The 14,176-nt window shown below is 42.2% G+C and overlaps 1 protein-coding gene across 1 annotated transcript in view; it reads left to right on the top strand.

Moving 5' to 3' along the window:
* Nucleotides 1-14,176, top strand: part of LOC122902023 (solute carrier family 5 member 4) — a 62,590-nt gene that overhangs the window by 38,119 nt on the left and 10,295 nt on the right. Inside the window, exons 10-11 of the mRNA XM_044241078.1 lie at nucleotides 1,050-1,157; nucleotides 10,447-10,597. Of these exons, the coding sequence (XP_044097013.1) occupies nucleotides 1,050-1,157; nucleotides 10,447-10,597 (259 nt within the window). The remainder of the gene's footprint in view (nucleotides 1-1,049; nucleotides 1,158-10,446; nucleotides 10,598-14,176) is intronic.

Raw genomic sequence — 14,176 nt, forward strand, 5'->3', positions numbered from 1 at the left:
TGTTGTCATAATGATGAAGTTCTAGAACCTAGGTGAGGTTCAGTGGGCTGAGGTCTGGAGCCAATGACCAAGAAAGAGTTCTTGAGACATCTTTGGTGCAAAATGGTGGTTTATTAAAGCACGGGGACAGGACCCGTGGGCAGGAAGAACCCTGCTGCCCTGGGTTGTGAGGGGTGGCAGGTTATGTACCCTGTGGTTGAGGGAAGGTGAGGGCAAGGGAGGTTTCAACAGAGTTTTCATATGCTAAAGAGGGCCTACAAGGTGCCAGGACGTCAGAGGCCTACCGGAGGCCTTGCCCTTGCGGCTTGATCAATGTTGTCTTTAGACCAGCCATTAACATTAAGATAGTTGGGAGACTTTTTGGTGGGATGTCACAATCCTGCTATCAATCGTCTTTGTTAGTGAGATTTAGGACATTTGTAAGCCAAGGGAGACTCCTGTCTAGCAGGATTGTGAGCTCTGCAAGTTAACTATTTGCTTATTGTTCATGGCAGTCAGGGCTGCCTGAGGGATGCTACACATAGGACTGAGGGGGAGCGGATGGGGGGGGTACAAGGCGCCAGCTTTTTGCTTTGATGCTCCCTCATCAATAATATTAAGCAAAAAAAAAAATTTTTTTTGCCAACGTGTTGTAAAACTGCCACAGTGAAGGGAGACCTCATCCTACATGAGCAATCATCCTTGAGAAAAATCACAAGTGACACCTCTTCTTAGATGCAGGTGGAAAGCACTGGGCTAAATGACTGGACACGGAACTAACTTCCTGAGTATTGCTTGGCTGTTATGGTTATTTTATCTCGGGAGGATTTATGCTTTTGCAACTTCTCTGGAGGATGGAATCAGTTCCTCCTGTTTGCTCTCATGTTCTAGCTGGGCCACAACCCCAAGAGGAGCCCCGCTCCTTAGGTCAGTGCAAAGGGAGCTAAATGTTCCCAGAAAATGTCTTTCCTCTTGCCCATAATGTACAACTTGTCTCTATGTTCAATGGTTGTAGATCTTACCTGTTTGGGCCGCACTCACTGAACATACTTATATGAATCCCTCCTCAGAGAAAGTGGCCTGTGTTGTACCATCTGAATGTGTGAAACACTGTGGTGTTGAAGTTGGCTGCAGTAACTATGCCTACCCAATGATGGTGCTGGAACTGATGCCTGATGGTAAGAAAATGTCCATGCCCAAATGAATGGAGAAAATGTAATGATAGTTAGATAAATTATAGAGACAGATAGATGATAGGTGGATAGATAAATAGATAGATTAATAGACAGTAGATAGATGACAGATAGATGATGATAATAGATAGATAGATGATAGATGATAGAATGATTCCATTAATTTGTGGAACATAAGGAATGGCATGGAAGATATTAGGAGAAGGAAGGGAAAAATGAAGGGGGGAGGAATCTGAAGGGGAGATGAACCATGAAAGAAGCATGATTAAAGCATGGGTGGTTTATTAAAGGACCCATGGGCAGAAAGAGCTGCTGCCCCGGGTTGTGAGAGATGGCAGGTTATGTACCTTGTGGTTGGAGGACGGTGAGGGGAAGGGAGGTTTCAACAGAGCTTTCATATGCTAAAGAGGGCCTACAAGGTGCCAGGATACCTGAGGCCTTGCAGCTTGATCAATGTTGTCTTTTGGCCAGCCATTAAAATCAAGATAGTTGGGGGGTGCCTGGGTGGCTCAGTGGCTTAAGCCGCTGCCTTCGGCTCAGGTCATGATCTCAGGGTCCTGGGATCGAGTCCCGCATCGGGCTCTCTGTTTGGCAGGGAGCCTGCTTCCCTCTCTCTCTCTGCCTGCCTCTCCATCTACTTGTGATTTCTCTCTGTCAAATAAATAAATAAAATCTTTAAAAAAAAAATCAAGATAGTTGGGAGATTCCTGGTGGAATGTCACAATCCTGCTATCAAAGCGTCTTTGTTAGTGAGATTTAGGTTCAGAAGAGATTCAAATATATTTATATTTCCTTCTACCTCAGCCTCCTTCAGTTTTGTTTATGGAGTGGAGAGTGACATTAGGGCTTGAGGAACTGAGTTATTTGCCTCTGGAAATTGTGCTATTGATAAGGTAACTTCTTTGTTTGTAGATCTCTAGGACATTTGTAAACCAAGGGAGACTCCTGTCTTGTAGGATTGTGATCTCTGCAAGTTAACTATTTGTTTCTTGTTTATGGCAGTCAGGGGTGCCTAAGGAATGTCACATATATTACTGAAGGGAGGGGAGCAGGTGGAGAGGGGGTGCAAGGTGCCAGCTTTTGCTTTGTCCTCAGCCAGCCTCCTGCTTCCTCATCAGGTATTATACACAAACAATGAATCATGGAATGTTACATTAAAAAATAATGATGTGGGGGGGACAAGATGGCGGGGTACTAGGAAGAGGCGTCTTTTCAGCTGGTACCCCAAAGTGAGCTGATTACCTACCAAAGAACTCTGATCACCCATGAAATCAGCCTGAGATCAGAATTATACACGTCTGGATCTCTACAGGGGCAGAAGAGCCAGTGAGCAGGTAAAGCGGAATGGGAACAGCGGACTGATATCGGAAGATAAACAAAAGGGGGAGGGAGCCACCAGAGGTGACCGGTGCAAAAGTAATACCCCGATACTAGCGAGAGTGCCCTGCGTCTGGGGACCAGCATTAACTCGGAGACTGGTTGAAAGCACTCCAAAAGAGCAAAGGATCGCGGGGGCAAATTGTGGGAATCGGGGCGGCTAGGGACAGGGGCTTGAGTCCCCGGTCCCAGACGGCCTCCCCGGCGCGGAGGCAGAGAGAGTGCGGCGGAGAAACCGGCTCCTGGTCCCTAAGCCGCCAGCGTGCCCCAGAGCGCGGGGTTCCGGCTCCTGTGAGGGGATGGGAGCCGGTCTGCAGAACGCGCGCTCGCCCTACCACAAAGCTTGAGATGCGCGTGCACGTCGCTTCAGCTCTCCTGGGTTTCTAAGGCCCTGGGGCGCTTCTTGACCAGCACCATTGTTTCAAAATCTAAGCCGCGCGCCCGCGAAACTCTTCCCCGGACAGAGGCGCTCAAAAGCCCAGCCTGCGGCTTACGGACCAGCGCCCCGTTCTCAGTGCCCCAGACGCGCGCCCGACCCACAGCCGCCTCTGAAAAGAGGTGCGCGCAAGCCAGGCACTCCCAGCCCCGGCCAGCGGCAAAATCTCAGTGTGCGATCGCTGCTTGGAACCTCTCTGGCGGTCAGGAGCTCCCAGACAGCCGCCACTGCCTTGGCTTTGGGGACAAGCAAAAGATCCTGCGCCCCCAGGGTCTTTAACTTGGAACCTGCACTGCCAGCGTCCAAGGGGGAATTTATTCAGCTTCTGCACCCAGACTGAGGCTTCTCTCTGAGACGGAGATCAGGAAGTGTTCCAGGGTGCACCTTGACTGCACCAGAGTTGATACATCCAGCTACATCTGTTCAGTCATCTCCCACCAAAATGACTAGGAGGAGGAATGCCCAACAGAAGAAAAATACAGAGGATGGACCTTCCGCAACAGAGCTAACGGCTATCAACATAGACAATATGTCGGAAAGAGAATTCAGGCTAACAATTATCCAGGCAATAGCTAGGTTGGAGAAAGCCATGGACGACCAAACAGAATTGATTAGAGCCGAACTGAAAGCGACCAGACAGGATGTTCACAATGTTAGGGCGGAGCTTAAAGCTACCAGGGAGGAGGTCCACAATGCTCTCAATGAGTTCCAATCCAATCTAAACTCTCTCAAAGCTAGGGTAACTGAGACAGAAGATAGAATTAGTGATCTGGAAGACAAACAGATAGAGAGAAAGGATCAGGAGGAAGCCTGGAACAAACAGCTTAGATCCCACGAAAGCAGAATTAGGGAAATAAGTGATGCCATGAAGCGTTCCAACGTCAGAATTATTGGAATTCCTGAAGGGGAGGAGAAAGAAAGAAGTCTAGAAGATGTCGTGGAACAAGTCCTTCATGAAAACTTTCCGAGTCTCGCGAATGAAACCAGCGTTCATGTACTAGAGGCTGAACGGTCTCCACCCAAGATTATACACTCCAAAAAAACATCACGACACCTGATAGTCAAATTGAGAAATTATAATTGTAGGTATAATCTCTTGAAAGCTGCCAGAGCAAAGAGGCTCCTTACTTACAGAGGGAAGCCCATCAGAATAACGTCAGACCTGTCCACAGAGACCTGGCAAGCCAGAAGAGGCTGGCAAGATATATTCAGGGCACTAAATGAGAAGAACATGCAGCCAAGAATACTTTATCCAGCAAGACTGACATTCAAAATGGATGGAGAGATAAAGAGTTTCCAAGACCGGCAAGACTTAAAAGACTATGCAACCACCAAGCCGATACTGCAGGAAATATTAAGGGGGGTTCTATAAAAGAGGAAAAATCCCAAGAATAGCATTGAACAGAAATATAGAGACAGTCTACAGAAAGAAAGACTTCAAAGGTAACTCGATGTCAATAAAAACGTATCTATCAATAATCACTCTCAATGTGAATGGCCTAAATGCACCCATAAAACGGCACAGGGTTGCAGATTGGATAAAACGACAGGACCCATCCATATGCTGTCTACAAGAGACCCATTTTGAACCTAAAGATACACGCAGACTGAAAGTGAAGGGGTGGAGAAGCATCTTTCATGCCAATGGGACTCAAAAGAAGGCTGGGGTAGCGATTCTCATATCAGATAAATTAGACTTCAAACTAAAGACTGTAGTCAGAGACACAGAAGGACACTACATAATCCTTAAAGGGACTATCCACCAAGATGATCTAACAATTGTAAATATCTATGCTCCCAATATGGGAGCAGCCAATTACTTAAGAAAACTGTTAATCAAGATAAAGAGTCATATTGATATGAATACACTAATCGTAGGTGATCTTAACACGCCTCTTTCAGAATTAGACAGATCATCGAAGCAGAAAATCAATAAAGAAACAAGAGCATTGAACGACACATTGGACCAGATGGACCTCATAGATATATACAGAACATTCCACCCTAAAACAGCAGAATACTCATTCTTCTCAAGTGCACACGGAACCTTCTCCAGAATAGACCACATACTGGGTCACAAATCAGGACTCAGCCGATACCAAAAGACTGAGATTATTCCCTGCATATTCTCAGATCACAATGCTTTGAAACTGGAGCTCAATCACAAGGAAAAGTTCCGAAGGAACTCAAACACCTGGAAGCTAAAGACCACCTTGCTTAAGAATGCTTGGATCAACCAGGAGATCAAAGAAGAACTGAAACAATTCATGGAAACCAATGAGAATGAAGACACTTCGGTCCAAAACCTATGGGATACAGCAAAGGCGGTCCTAAGGGGAAAATATATAGCCATCCAAGCCTTGCTCAAAAAAATTGAAAAATCCAGAACACACCAGCTGTCTCTACACCTTAAAGAACTGGAGGATCAACAACAAATCAAACCAACTCCACACATAAGAAGGGAAATCATCAAGATTAGAGCTGAGATCAATGAGGGAGAAACCAGAGATACAGTAGAACGTATCAATGAAACTAGAAGCTGGTTTTTTGAAAGAATCAATAAGATCGATAAGCCACTGGCTACACTAATCCAAAAGAAAAGAGAGAAATCCCAAATTCATAAAATGATGAATGAAAGGGGAGAGATCACAACTAACACCAAGGAAGTAGAAACAATCATCAGAAGTTACTACGAACAGTTATATGCCAATAAGCTTAGCAACCTAGATGAAATGGATGCATTCCTGGAAAAATATAAACTACCAAAATTGAACCAGGAAGAAATCGACAACCTGAATAGACCGATATCTAATAACGAGATTGAAGCAGTGATCAAAAATCTCCCAAAAAACAAGAGCCCAGGACCTGACGGATTCCCTGGGGAATTCTACCAAACCTTCCAAGAAGAAATAACACCTATTCTCCTGAAGCTGTTTCAAAAAATTGAAGCAGAAGGAAAACTTCCAGACTCTTTCTATGAAGCCAGCATTACCCTGATCCCCAAACTAGGCAAGGACCATACCAAAAAGGAGAATTTCAGACCAATATCACTGATGAATATGGATGCTAAGATTCTCAACAAGATCCTAGCCAACAGGATCCAACAACACATTAAAAAGATTATCCACCATGATCAGGTGGGATTCATCCCTGGGCTACAAGGATGGTTCAACATTCGTAAATCAATCAATGTGATACAACAAATTAATATGAGAAGAGAGAAGAACCACATGGTCCTCTCAATTGATGCAGAAAAAGCATTTGACAAAATCCAACATCCGTTCCTGATTAAAACGCTTCAAAGTATAGGGATAGAGGGAACATTCCTGAACCTCATCAAATCTATCTATGAAAGACCCACAGCAAATATCATCCTCAATGGGAAAAAGCTTGCAGCCTTCCCGTTGAGATCAGGAACAAGACAAGGATGCCCACTTTCACCACTCTTGTTCAACATAGTATTAGAAGTCCTAGCAACAGCAATCAGACAACAGAGAGAAATAAAAGGTATCCAAATTGGTAATGAAGAAGTCAAACTCTCTCTCTTCGCAGATGACATGATTCTTTATATGGAAAACCCAAAAGACTCCACCCCCAAACTACTAGAACTCATACAGCAATTCAGCAACGTGGCAGGATACAAAGTCAATGTGCAGAAATCAGTGGCTTTCTTATACACTAACAAGGAAAATACAGAAAGGGAAATTAGAGAATCGATTCCATTTACTATAGCACCAAGAACCATAAGATACCTGGGAATAAACCTAACTAAAGAGGTAAAGGATCTATACTTGAGGAACTATAGAACACTCATGAAAGAAATTGAAGAAGACACAAAAAGATGGAAGACCATTCCATGCTCTTGGATTGGAAGAATAAACATCGTTAAAATGTCTATACTGCCTAGAGCAATCTATACTTTTAATGCCATTCCGATCAAAATTCCACCGGCATTCTTCAAAGAGCTGGAGCAAATAATCCAAAAATTTGTATGGAATCAGAAGAGACCCCGAATCGCTAAGGAAACATTGAAAAACAAAAATAAAGCTGGCGGCATCACCTTACCTGATTTCAAGCTTTATTACAAAGCTGTGATCACCAAGACAGCATGGTACTGGCATAAAAACAGACACATAGACCAGTGGAACAGAGTAGAGAGCCCTGATATGGACCCTCAACTCTATGGTCAATTAATCTTCGACAAAACAGGAAAAAATATACAGTGGAAAAAAGACAGTCTCTTCAATAAATGGTGCTGGGAAAGCTGGACAGCTATATGTAGAAGAATGAAACTCGACCATTCTCTTACACCGTACACAAAGATCAACTCAAAATGGATAAAAGACCTCAAGGTGAGACAGGAATCTATCAGAATCTTAGAGGAGAACATAGGCAGTAATCTCTTTGATATCAGCCACAGCAACTTCTTTCAAGATACGTCTCCAAAGGCAAAGGAAACAAAAGCGAAAATAGACTTCTGGGACTTCATCAAAATCAAAAGCTTCTGCACAGCAAAGGAAACAGTCAAAAAAACAAAGAGGCAACCCACGGAATGGGAGAAGATATTTGCAAATGACAGTACAGACAAAAGGTTGATATCCAGGATCTATAATGAACTCCTCAAACTCAACCCACACGAAACAGACAAACACATCAAAAAATGGGCAGAAGATATGAACAGACACTTCTCCAATCAAGAAATACAAATGGCTATCAGACACATGAAAAAATGCTCATCATCATTAGCCCTCAGGGAGATTCAAATTAAAACCACATTGAGATATCACCTTACACCAGTTAGAATGGCCAAAATTAACAAAACAGGAAACAACATGTGTTGGAGAGGATGTGGAGAAAGGGGAACCCTCTTCCACTGTTGGTGGGAATGCAAGTTGGTGCAGCCTCTTTGGAGAACAGTGTGGAGATTCCTCAAGAAATTAAAAATAGAGCTTCCCTACGACCCTGCAATTGCACTCCTGGGTATTTACCCCAAGGATACAGATGTCGTGAAAAGAAGGGCCATCTGTACCCCAATGTTTATAGCAGCAATGGCCACAGTCGCCAAACTATGGAAAGAACCAAGATGCCCTTCAACGGATGAATGGATAAGGAAGATGTGGTCCATATACACTATGGAGTATTATGCCTCCATCAGAAAGGACGAATATCCAACTTTTGTAGCAACATGGACGGGACTGGAAGAGATTATGCTGAGTGAAATCAGTCAAGCAGAGAGAGTCAATTATCATATGGTTTCACTCATTTGTGGAGCATAACCAATAGCATGGAGGACAAGGGGCGTTAGAGAGTAGTAGGGAATTTGGGTAAATTGGAAGGGGAGGTGAACCATGAGAGACTATGGACTCTGAAAAACAGTCTGAGGGGTTTGAAGTGGCGGGGGGGTGGGAGGTTGGGGTACCAGGTGGTGGGTATTATAGAGGGCACAGCTTGCATGGAGCACTGGGTGTGGTGAAAAAATAATGAATACTGTTTTTCTGAAAATAAATAAATTGGGAAAAAAAAAAAAAATAATGATGTACTGTATGGTTACTAACAGAATTTTTAAAAAGATAAATGATAGATTAGATAGATAGATAGATAGATAGATGATAGATAGAAGTGTAGAAATGAAAATGAAAACCTGCCATTTGCAACAGCATAGATGGACTTAGAGGACATTATGCTAAGTGAGATAAGCCAGTTACAGAAAGACAAACACCAAATAATGTCACTTATATGTGGAATCTAAAGAAGTGGAACTCATGCAATAGAGTAGAATGGTGGTTGCTGGGGCTGGGGGGTGGGGGAAATGGGAAGATGTTGGTCAAAAGATACAAACTTTCAGTTATAAGATGAATAAGTTCTGGAGAACCAGTGGACAGCAGGGAAATTATAGTTAACAAAACTATATGCTTAAAATTTGCTAAGAGAATAGATCTCAAGTATTCTCACCACAAAACAAGAAAACCATAACTATGTGAGGGGATGGATATGTTAATTAGCTTGATTGTGGTAATCATATCACAGTGTACATAAACATCACATTGTACACCTTAACTATATGCAATTTTTATTTGTCAATCATGCCTCAATAAAGCTGGAAAAAAATAAGAAAAAGAAAAATGTTAATGCTGGGACTGCCTCACAGACCTGGTCTATAGATGGGCCATGAGGAAAGATGATGGTATAACCCTCAATAATTCTAACTTCCATTAATTCAATTGTCTTCATCAGACATTTCTTGAGCACTTTACATAGGTTATCAGCCCTGGGCTGACCCTGGGTAATACAGAGATGAATCACATATAATTCCTATTAGAAGAATTTTACTCCTTTGGATTTAAGATGTCTTCCAAGGCAATCAAGAGAATTTAAGTGATGGATTTGTGAATAAAAGTGTTGCAACTAAAGCCTTCTCATTTTGGGGATGCCTGGGTGGTGTAGTTGATTAAGTGTCTGTCTTTGGCTCAGGTGATGTTCCTGAAGTCCAAGGATCAGCGGGGAGCCTGCACTTTCTCTCACTCACTGTCTCTCACTCTCTTTTTCAAATAAATAAATAAAATCTTTTTTAAAAGGAGTTGCATAGACATAAACTTATAAATTCAGAAAACCAGAAGTTAACTATTTATCCTGCTTTCCTTAGACCAATTATACCCAAATAATAGACCCTATGCAATTTACAACTATTTATTTAGAGCCTATTATGTGCCAGATAGTGCCCTGATGGTTAGAAAACATCAGTGAAATAGGCAGAAAATCCCATATATGTTGGAATTTGCATTGTAGTTTCATGAGATAGAAAATAAATTACACATGTGAAAAGGAAGTAAATTACTAGGATACTAAAAGGTGATCTGGGTTGGTCAGAAGCAAAGCAGAATATGCAGGTGCTCTTGTACCTTAGGTCCATCAAAAGTCAGCTAACACTTCTGTGATCTTCCTGACACACATAAGCATTGTCAGGAGGAAGGGAGCACCACCCACAAATGACATCACCCATCCACCTCATTCCAACTTGGTCCTAGGAGTTTTAGGGGCATTACTCATAAGCAGAAAGAATTGGAGGATGAAGTGACCATAATATCTCAAAATTACTTGCTTTTCCCACCAAAAACTTCAACAGAACTACCTACTATTGTATTCCCTCTACAGTTCCCTAAGTCTTCAGGAAACCAAGAGGTTCTCGCCCACAGAAAGATGGCCCAACACTGTTTCCTCTCTCCAAAATTTAAGTTCCAGCAAATTATCTCTAAATTTATATTTATAACTAAAATTATATACTGAATTATTCTAAAATCACCAGGAAATATGCAGGAAATGCCACGTGATTATATATATTGACAGTAGCATCAGTTAGTAAATATTCCAGGTGACACTTATCAACAACTCTGGTTTGGCAAGGTCCTCATAAATCATGGAGTCTCATTTCTAGCTAATGTTTGCATTCTCATCTGGCCCTAGGACTGCGAGGTCTGATGATGTCAGTCATGTTGGCCTCTCTCATGAGCTCCCTGACCTCCATCTTCCACAGTGCCAGCACCCTCTTTACCATGGACCTCTACACCAAGATTAGGAAACAGGCATCAGAAAAAGAGCTTCTTATAGCAGGACGGTGAGAGCATTCTGATTTTTGTCTAAAATTTCTCTGGAAAAGTGCAGAAATAAAAGTGAACTATTCATCTGTTGATGGACATCTAGGTTCTTTCCATAGTTTGGCTATTGTGGACATTGCTGCTATAAACATTCAGGTGCACGTGCCCCTTTGGATCACTACGTTTGTATCTTTAGGGTAAATTCCCAGTAGTGCAATTGCTGGGTCATAGGGCAGTTCTATTTTCAACATTTTGAGGAACCTCCATGCTGTTTTCCAGAGTGGTTGCACCAGCTTGCATTCCCACCAACAGTGTAGGAGGGTTCCCCTTTCTCCACATCCTCGCCAGCATCTGTCATTTCCTGACTTGTTGATTTTAGCCATTCTGACTGGTGTGAGGTGATATCTCATTGTGGTTTTGATTTGTATTTCCCTGATGCCGAGTGATATGGAGCACTTTTTCATGTGTCTGTTGGCCATCTGGATGTCTTCTTTGCAGAAACGTCTGTTCATGTCCTCTGCCCATTTCTTGATTGGATTATTTGTTCTTTGGGTGTTGAGTTTGTTAAGTTCTTTATAGATTTTGGACACTAGTCCTTTATCTGATATGTCGTTTGCAAATATCTTCTCCCATTCTGTCAGTTGTCTTTTGGTTTTGTTAACTGTTTCCTTTGCTGTGCAAAAGCTTTTGATCTTGATGAAATCCCAAAAGTTCATTTTTGCCCTTGCTTCCCTTGCCTTTGGCGAAGATGTGGTATATATACACAATGGCATACTATGCAGCCATCAAAAGAAACGAAATCTTGCCATTTGCGACAACATGGATGGAACTAGAGCGTATCATGCTTAGCGAAATAAGTCAAGCGGAGAAAGACAACTATCATATGATCTCCCTGATATGAGGGAGTGGTGATGCAACATGGGGGCTTAAGTGGGTAGGAGAAGAATCCATGAAACAAGATGGGATAGGGAGGGAGACAAACCATAAGTGACTCTTAATCTCACGAAACAAACTGTGGGTTTCTGGGGGGAGGGGAGTTGGGAGAAGGGGGGTAGGGTTATGGACATTGGGGAGGGTATGTGCTTTTGGGTAAATTGGAAGGGGAGATGAACCATGAGAGACTATGGACTCTGAAAAACAATCTGAGGGGTTTGAAGTGGCGGGGGGGTGGGAGGTTGGGGTACCAGGTGGTGGGTATTATAGAGTGCACAGCTTGCATGGAGCACTGGGTGTGGTGAAAAAATAATGAATACTGTTTTTCTGAAAATAAATAAATTGGAAAAAAAATAATAAATGATGGCCTTAGAGGCTAAAAAAGTGAACTAGAGCCTTCTCATCTTTGGTTTCAGTGAAATAAATCATAGAATTCTAGAATGGGGAAGGGACATTAAGAGAACGTTTAACCCAACTTTATCTCTTTCCAGGTACAAAATTTGGGACCATACTTTTAAATGAAATAGTTGCTTTCTCGGACTTTCAAATGCCTCTCTGATTGTCTTTTATTTCTTCCTCTCATCACACTCTCTTCCACTTACATCTTCATTAAACTCTAGTGTTTTTCGTGGGGTATAAATTTCCCACCTACTACCATAGGCTAATACATTGTCTCTAGAAGTTTCCATGTACATCTCATGAAGCAATCCAAATTATCATCCACACACTACTACAAGGTGGTTTATCAACTGCATTCATTAAGAAATGGGTTGTTATGGTTTGTCTCCCTCCCTATCCCATCTTGTTTCATGGATTCTTCTCCTACCCACTTAAGCCCCCATGTTGCATCACTACTTCCTCATATCAGGGAGATCATATGATAGTTGTCTTTCTCCGCTTGACTTATTTCGCTAACAAACTGTGGGTTGCTGGGGGGAGGGGGTTTGGGAGAAGGGGGATAGGGTTATGGACATTGGGGAGGGTATGTGCTTTTAGGTAAATTGGAAGGGGTGGTGAACCATGAGAGACTATGGACTCTGAAAAACAATCTGAGGGGTTTGAAGTGGCGGGGGGTGGGAGGTTGGGGTACCAGGTGGTGGGTATTATAGAGGGCACGGCTTGCATGGAGCACTGGGTGTGGTGAAAAAATAATGAATACTGTATTTCTGAAAATAAATAAACTGGGGAAAAAAAGAAATGGGTTGTTATAGGGTAGTTTTATTTTTAATTCTTTCCTTCTTTCTAATTCCTTTTTAGTGTTCCAGAATTCATTGTTTATGCAATGGACACCCAGGGCTCCATACAATACGTGCCCTCCACAATACCCACCACTAGACTCACCCAACCTCCCACCCCCTTTTAAGGAATCTATACACTATTTTCCAAAGTGTCTGCACCAACTTGCATTCCCACCGATAGTGTAAGAATGTTCCCCTTTCTCCACATACTCTCCAATGCTTGTTGTTTCCTGTCTTGTTAAATTTTTGCCCCCCAAAGATACAGATGTACTGAAAAGAAGGGCCATATGTACCTCAATTTCATAGCAGTAATGGTCATGATTACTAAAATGTGGAAAGAGCCAAGATGCCCTTCAACAGACAAATAGATAAAGAAGATATGGCCCATATATACAATGGAACATTATGCAGCCATCAGAAAGGATGAATACCCACCTTTTGAATCAACATGGACAGGACTGGAGGAGATTATGCTGAATGAAATAAGTCAAGCAGAGAAAGTCAATTATCATATGGTTTCACTTACTTGTGGAGCATAAGGAATAACATGGAGGATATTAGGAGAAGGAAAGGAAAATTGAATTGGGAGAAATTGGAAAGTGTGATGAAGCATGAGAGACTATGAACTATGGGGTAGGGGGTGAGCCTGGCGGTGGGTATTAAGGAGGGCATGTATTTCATGGAGCACTGGGTATGGTGCATAAACAATCTTGGAACACTGAAAAAAAATTAAGATGTTAAAAAATAAAGAAATGGGGCATCAAGAGAAACTGACTACATATATAAAAGATAGTAGTTTACGAAGACAGTAAAAATTGCTTAGTAAATTAAGCATTTCCAGGGAAAATTCCAAGGACTCACTTGGTCCAGGTTTTGACTCTGGAAAAATGCTATAGAAGAATAACAGTAAGGGATCTATATTTTTTGGTAGACAAAGTGTTAAGACCTGAATTCAGTAAGCCCAAGAAGCAGAAGTCCACTAATAGGCATATGATCTCGGGTATGAATACTTCTTAAGTTTCAGTAATAAATTAATGAATTTTTCTCTCTCTCTCTCTTATTAAATGCCTCCTAGTTCCCAGAATACAAATATAAAAAAGGACATATACATGAAAAATAATTTCCTGCTTTGTAGAATTTATGCCTTTGTTGGGAAGATAGACAACTAATAAACATATTCTATGTCTAATGACAGAGAGTGCTAGGGAAAAAATTTAAAGCAGGATTAACCACTCAAGATAGCTGTTCAGGGTGTCTTCCCTGAGGAGGTGGCATTTGAGGGAAGCCCTGAGGGAAGTGTGGGAGTAAACCCAGTGGCTTTGTGCGAATGGAATAGTAAGTGTTGAATTCTTACTACAATCATGTGTGCAGTGTATTTAAGGACAGCAGGGGTGAGGTTGGCACATGATGAGCAAGTGGAAGCATGAT

This window comes from Neovison vison, chromosome 3 (genome assembly GCF_020171115.1).
Source record: "Neovison vison isolate M4711 chromosome 3, ASM_NN_V1, whole genome shotgun sequence".
Lineage (NCBI taxonomy): Eukaryota > Metazoa > Chordata > Mammalia > Carnivora > Mustelidae > Neogale > Neogale vison.